General features: G+C 41.0%; 1 protein-coding gene across 1 annotated transcript; it reads right to left on the bottom strand.

Annotated features, from left to right (window-relative positions):
- Window positions 1-619: 619 nt before the first annotated feature.
- On the bottom strand, window positions 620-2,633 carry fam181b (family with sequence similarity 181 member B). Its single transcript, XM_086260317.1, has one exon. The coding sequence runs from the start codon at window positions 2,472-2,474 to the stop codon at window positions 1,512-1,514; it is 963 nt and encodes a 320-aa protein (XP_086116443.1). The 5' UTR covers window positions 2,475-2,633; the 3' UTR covers window positions 620-1,511.
- Window positions 2,634-6,363: the final 3,730 nt, after the last annotated feature.

The following is a 6,363-nucleotide window of genomic DNA, read 5'->3' as shown; positions in this document are numbered from 1 at the left end:
TGTCACGGCAAAACTTTTATTGGGTCCTCGAAAACAATCTTGAGTAATTGCAGTTCTGTCTCTAGTATTTGTGACCCCAGAACAACAAGGATGTTCAAGTTCTATTAAAGAACGCTCAGGTTTGCAGACCCTAGAGTTCCGCTATGGTTTACAGGACCCTCGAAGTCACCATTTTTCATGACACAATTTCATATTAAATCTTGTTTGTTTTTTTTCAACCCCTGTCATTTCATCCAGACTCTAGGGTGATACTTCAAGACAAATGTCTGGGCCGGGATGAGGTTCGATGTTAGAATGCAAATGAATGAACCTTTAGCAGCCAGCAGAGGGGGTTAAAGCTGTATACCATTAAGAGGATTCTGGCATTCAAATCTCCAGAGACCTCCTTTGCAAAGGTTATGCTTTAAAGGGTTTCAAGATTAAATCGCCAGTCAACTTGAACTAAACATATGGGCAAAATGACAATATTTAGATATTTTTCCACCTAATGTTCCAGTGCAGTGGTAGTGCAAAGTAATCAATGTTACATGTTTAGTAATTGTGTTAACTTCAAAATCACAAAGGTAAAGTGAAGCTTTTCATAGGTTTTATTATTTTCTGTCAACAAAATGTAGCACATAGTTTTTCCAAGCATCTGCCCCAGAAGAATTGTAAAAATGCACCATGCAGCAAAGTGTGTGTATTTTTATACAGATTAACTCTGTTATATTTTACAAACATACATCTTCAGTCATGGACGTTTTCTGCTTTGTATCCTCATTTCTTCATGATAATTAAACCTCGCCTTCCACAATGAGCACAACCAGACACAGTAATAAAGGCCAGCTTTATTTCCTCTTATTACAATAGCTAGATACATTAAAGGCTTTTCCACAGACAAAAGGGCACAAGTGAAATTCTTCCAGCTGAAAATAACTTCAGAGCTATAAAACTTCATCAAGCAAACACGGCATCAGACATTACTGTTTGAAAATTAAAATTAAAATTAGTAGTCCCTTTTATGTTGCTGCACAGAAATGTTACTAGCAGGAAAAGTGCTCCATTTGTTTTGTCAAACAGTCCTATGATATATAAAAAACAAACAAAAAGAGATGCTTTGTGGACTAAACCAACAAGTATTTGTGCTGCTTGTGTGATTATTTTTGTAAAATATATAAATGTTATAATCTGTAGTCTGATTTGCACATTCTCAAGTGGACAACTTAACTAAAGCAACAGCATAGCCAGAATCAAATGCATTTTCATCGATTGCAATATAAATTGCCTGAGAGAGACGCAATCATATACATGTGTGAAGCTTTTTATCACAAGTGGAAAAACTATGAGTGAAAGAAGCACTTGGTATCCAGTTACTTTTTTTTCCGGAAGTAATTGCATGACACACTTTGTTGAGTAGGGATGATACTACGTGTTTTCCAGTTGCAACACTGCTTTCACAACAAACCTGATATGATAAACTACTGTTAAACATAATTATCTGCATATTATAAGCCAAAAGAATTGTCAGCCTCTCATAGAGATGAATAATTAGCCCTGTTATAACCACCAGTTAAATCGTAGGTGACCTGAGGTATGGGGCAGTCTGCGAAGAAGTTTGGAAAGGCTAAAGTGCACAGCGCATTGTCTTCTATGGGCCCCGTAGCACCCTCAGACTGACAGTAGACAGGAGGCTGGGCTGGGCCTGTACGCATACTCTCCCCTACTTTTTTAGAGGGTCCTGAGCAGCTAGTCCAGGGTTCCGAGTAGAGGAGGCCACCAACTAAATGATGAGTATCGTAGGAAGCTGGATCTGGCCCTCCCAACTCTGGCTGCACCCGGAGAGGCATGCCTTGATAAATATCCTGATCGCTGACCATGTTGCAGTAATCGGGCCCCAAGAGCTCAAAGAACTCTGTAGCCTCTGGATTGCCTCGCTCCAAGTCCTTCAGCGTCATTCCAGATGTTGAACTGACTTTGGAGCAATTAGCAGGCTCGGTAAAGAAAGAAGGGGGCAGGTTGCGATGCCTCAGCGGTGGTTTCTTGGGTTTTTCACCCCTTATATCCTTCACAGGGCTGAAGAGAGCTGCCAAGCTTTTGCTCTGCAAGTTGGCCTGAACACCATCACGCTTAGGTAGAGTTTTGCTCTGCAAAGTGCTTGGCTGAGTCAGTGGAGAACCCTGTCTTTTTACTGGGGCCTCTGCAGCATTTCCTGGTGTTATAATGCCAGTGCACCTTTTGATCTGCTTTTGCAGATACTTCCGGTGGTTGACTTTCCTTTTAGATTTCACTGGCTTGTCCAGAGCTAGCTTGATATTGCTGGAGGCTGAGTCTATGAAACTCAACAAATCCCTCGTCGTCTCTTTGTAGTCCTCATCATTTTCTGTCTCACCCAGGAGACTTCCATCAAGACTTTTTTCCACATCATACTCCATCACAGAGCCAGGGAAGCAGAAATTCATGAACTGAGGGTTCATGATTGCAGTCTGAACAGCCATTACTCTGTTGAGCCCAGCAGCTACACCTGTGGCATCCACTGTGATCCTTGAACCCAAAATTTCTTCACAGCATGCCCTTTTTCCTCTGATAAAAACTTGGTCCTGATGCTGCTCATGAAGTTCCTGTAAACATTCCAGAGTAGAAGTGACGCGCTCTGAGGAAAGTAAGGAGATCTTTCGGGGGGCTGGACAAATGATGTCAGAACATCAAAGAGGAGGGGCAATGGGACCGCTGGACTTAACTCTTTGCTTGTGCCCGACCACCTGCATCTAAGAGGGATTTGTCTGAAATTCCCTGCTGAGCCGAGGACAATAACCTCTGTCAGAACTCTCCCCCTCTAGTTTAACTGTTTGTGTGTGCTCTGAACCAAAAAAGCTTTCATGAAACTCGAGGATATTACTGTTACAGTGAGAAGGGGAAAAAAACATGGTGGATAGAGTACGGAGGCAGAAATGTAATACAAAATGATCTCTGTTAGACTTAAACAACCATATCCTCCTTTGTTACGTTCATGACTATCAAACAAACTACGCTTAAACCCCCCCAAACAAAGAAAAAATGTAAATAACTTTCAAATCCTCAACTAGCCGACACCATTGTTCACACGTTCCTCTCGTCTTTCTCCAAACACTAAAATAAAAAAGGAAAAATATACTAATATTTTTGTTTCCTGTGTGGATACCCAAATAAAAATGTATTTATAATCTTAATTTTCATTTAGGCACAGGGACAAACAGCTAGCACATCACAACATTACAGTACAGGGAAAGTTTTGGGGGGGTTTTTTGTCTGTGGGAAAATCTAAGCGTCTAAACAGATGCCACTATATGGGAGAATCTTCCCAACTGCTTGCTTGTGTCTTAATCTGCTCATGGCAAAAGTTGATTTCTAGTGCATTCCCAGGCCAGTGGGAATTTCTGCCCTGGCCTGACAACTATTATGGGCTGCCTTTGACATAAAGCCCTACAGGGTCTAAATAGCCTCTATTCTTCGCGCAGCACTGAAAGGGAGCTTTGTGCCAGAGATTCATTAAATTGCACCTCACAGCCCCTTCGTAAAATGGGTCTCAATAATGAACAGTCGATTTAACTAGAAAAGCTGCCGGAGCTGTTAAATTAAAGGGGAATAAAGTGCAGTTCAGGCTTAGTGTGCCAGAAGAAATGTTGACCTTAAGAAATCCTGGGTATGAAACTTCTGTTGTAAACAATAACGTATTTACAGGAAGTTTCTTGGCCAGCAGTGAATACAATGGAGGATGTGTCCAAGAGCCAGATTGTTAAGTTGCCAGCACTTATCAGAATTTAAGTGGAATTTATTTTTTTTTTGGAGTGATCAAATTGGCAGCCACTTTTTCACCCTGCTTATATTTTTCAGTATTTCGGTTTACAAGGCAATGCAGCAGTTTCTATCTGGCACATCCTTGAATCACTTTAAAGCTTCATTAATTATTTGAAGTGATGCTGAGGCGCATAACTGAAAAGGTAACAAGTGAAGATCCTTCCTCTTTCAGAAGATCCATTTGAGGTGAAGCGGTGACTCATTAGGGTTTTTGAGACATGAAAAAGTCTAAAGTGGTGGCAAATTCTTTCTTATGGTAATTCCAGGGAGAAAAGGGCCAGTGATACTGATAGCACTAATTATCTGTAGCCACACAACACAAATCAAGAAGAAAAAAATATTAGAACAGCAGGTGGATACAAAACAAAGACTATCTTACTTGTTATACAACTGCCAACTATGTGAAAAAAAACAAGAACTTGTGAAGTGCATGAGCAATTTCATCCGTTTCCATAAATCTTTCAAAATAAATGTCCAAAAAAGTTTACATTTATCTTAAAAACAGGGGGGAAACAGCTGCAGCCTTATCAGGGCATCACATGCATTCAGTGCAGGGGCTTTTAATGCCTGCCCAAACCGATTTTGTCTCCTCTCTTTGCTAACGGCACAGTTTTGGCAAAGTGACATCATCACAGTCATGGCAGCTATATCCCCCTTTTTTTCCAAGTCGGGGGGTCTTGGCTTTTGTGCTGGTGGGTCATTCACATGACAGAGCCTGACGCACAGATCCCGGAAACAAGTTTCTATTGTTGAATAAAGGCTGAGAGGGTGAGAGGGGATGGGGCTGGAGCAGAGCAGCTCAAAAAGTTGTGTGTGTGTGTGTGTGTGTGTGTGTGTGTGTGTGTGTGTGTGTGTGTGTGTGTGTGTGTGTGTGTGTGTGTGTGTGTGTGTCCTTTAATATACCAAGATTTAGAGACAAATTATTAAACCACTGAACTTTAATACGGGAGGAAGATAAATTTCCTAAAACACACAAGTTGTTCCGTATTGCTGAGATATTGTTAAACATTACCACCACACCCTCTGGGCTTCTGGGAATTTACTTATTCAGCAGCACCCAACCCCAAGGGAGTGAGGTGCTCACTACAACGTGATGTGACATGCACAGGCTTAATCTCTTCCTACTGGTGTGTGGTCCCTGTCTGAGCAGGGACATAGTCAGAATTTGGGGTTGACTGAATACTTAAAACAGCTCTGATTGATGGCCAGTGTCAGAGACGTAGAAAATGCTGGCAAAATTAATGACCCCTCAAAGTCCTGAGAAAGGTTTAAGGAGAGCATTTAGTGGCCGAGACCCCATCCTCCCCCATGTTTAGCCATGTTTCTTTCTACCGAGGCGTCTGAAATTCAGTCAAGCCTGTGACAAAACACTGAAAAGTCAGGCTTTGTGTCTCCTGGTTGAAAATCAACCCACATACCAGTCCAGGACATGTTTCCCATCTGCATCACAAGGTCATGTCATGTCAGGGGCTTCTGCTTTAAAAGAAGAGGTTTAAAAAAAAAAAAAGTATTGGAGAGAGTAGTTCAAAGAAAATTACAAAGCAGGATGACATGTTTTCATTAGCGGCGGTGGAGTTTAGTCTTAGTTCTTTCATGACATTTGAGTCTTTTATCTTGACATTTAAAAAAAAAAAAGAAGAAAGTAAAAAGCCAGTTCACAGAACTACAGAAAGCTTCTTGGGATCCCAACTGATTCCTGCAACTACTCACCGCCTCACTCTTAACCTTCCATCAACCTTTCTCAACTACTCTGGCACCACAGGAATTGTATTAATAATATTACTTGCAGGGGGGACAAACCAGAGTCTACAGGCTGCCTTGGTGCCACAATTTAGTGCTTTAATGGCAGCCAGTGAATTAATGCGTGTCGAGGGGAATCCCACAGGTTGGTCTGCAGGGGTAAGGTCAGCAGGCAAAACTGCAATAATCTCCCACCACTCACTTTATTGGCCTCCTCCGATTGGGTTTTTATTAAATCTCAAGCACGTGCAATTGTTCTTGAGAGCTGGAAATGAAAGTTAAAGTCCCCAGTCTATCTAAAATATGACAAAGGGTGTGCTCAGCAACAGCACATCTGTAAGTGCTCAAAACATAATATGAAGGCTTAGACGACAGTAAACCTGGAGCTTTTTAATCGGTTTCATTAGAAGCAGTGTTATTTGGGAATTCAAGCGTATTGAGAAAATGATAAAATGCATGGAAGGCAGTGTCCTCCTGTGAACAGCAAACAGATTAAGCTTCATATTACACCAAGTGCAGTGAAAGCCTTCAAAAATGCATTGCCTTTGTATTTGGTGCCAAAATTTTCCTCTGAGACTTTTTAATCTGCATATTACAATAACTTTAAGAGATGCCTGAATAATAACCACAGCTAACTGACAAGCGTGACAAAAACCAAACAAACAGAAACTCTAAATTTGCAATAAACTTGCAATAAATTCCAAAAGAGGAAATTATTTTTAGAAAACTTTACATGAAAGACAAAATGAGAATGATGCAGCTTTTTGATGATTAGGATGATAATGCGATTGCAGAAATAAAGAACCAAAA

Source organism: Aulonocara sp. 'chitande type north' Nkhata Bay, linkage group LG14 (assembly GCF_057382095.1).
Source record: "Aulonocara sp. 'chitande type north' Nkhata Bay isolate Kocher_YH1m ecotype deep benthic linkage group LG14, A_spYH_male_GT1.1, whole genome shotgun sequence".
Lineage (NCBI taxonomy): Eukaryota > Metazoa > Chordata > Actinopteri > Cichliformes > Cichlidae > Aulonocara > Aulonocara sp. 'chitande type north' Nkhata Bay.
Note: the sequence above shows the minus strand (reverse complement) of the source record. Positions and strands in the feature narration are given on the sequence as shown.

Excerpts from the sequence above, each read along its gene's own strand:
- fam181b (XM_086260317.1), bottom strand. The coding sequence starts at position 2,474 with ATGGCTGTTCAGACTGCAATCATGAACCCTCAGTTCATGAATTTCTGC.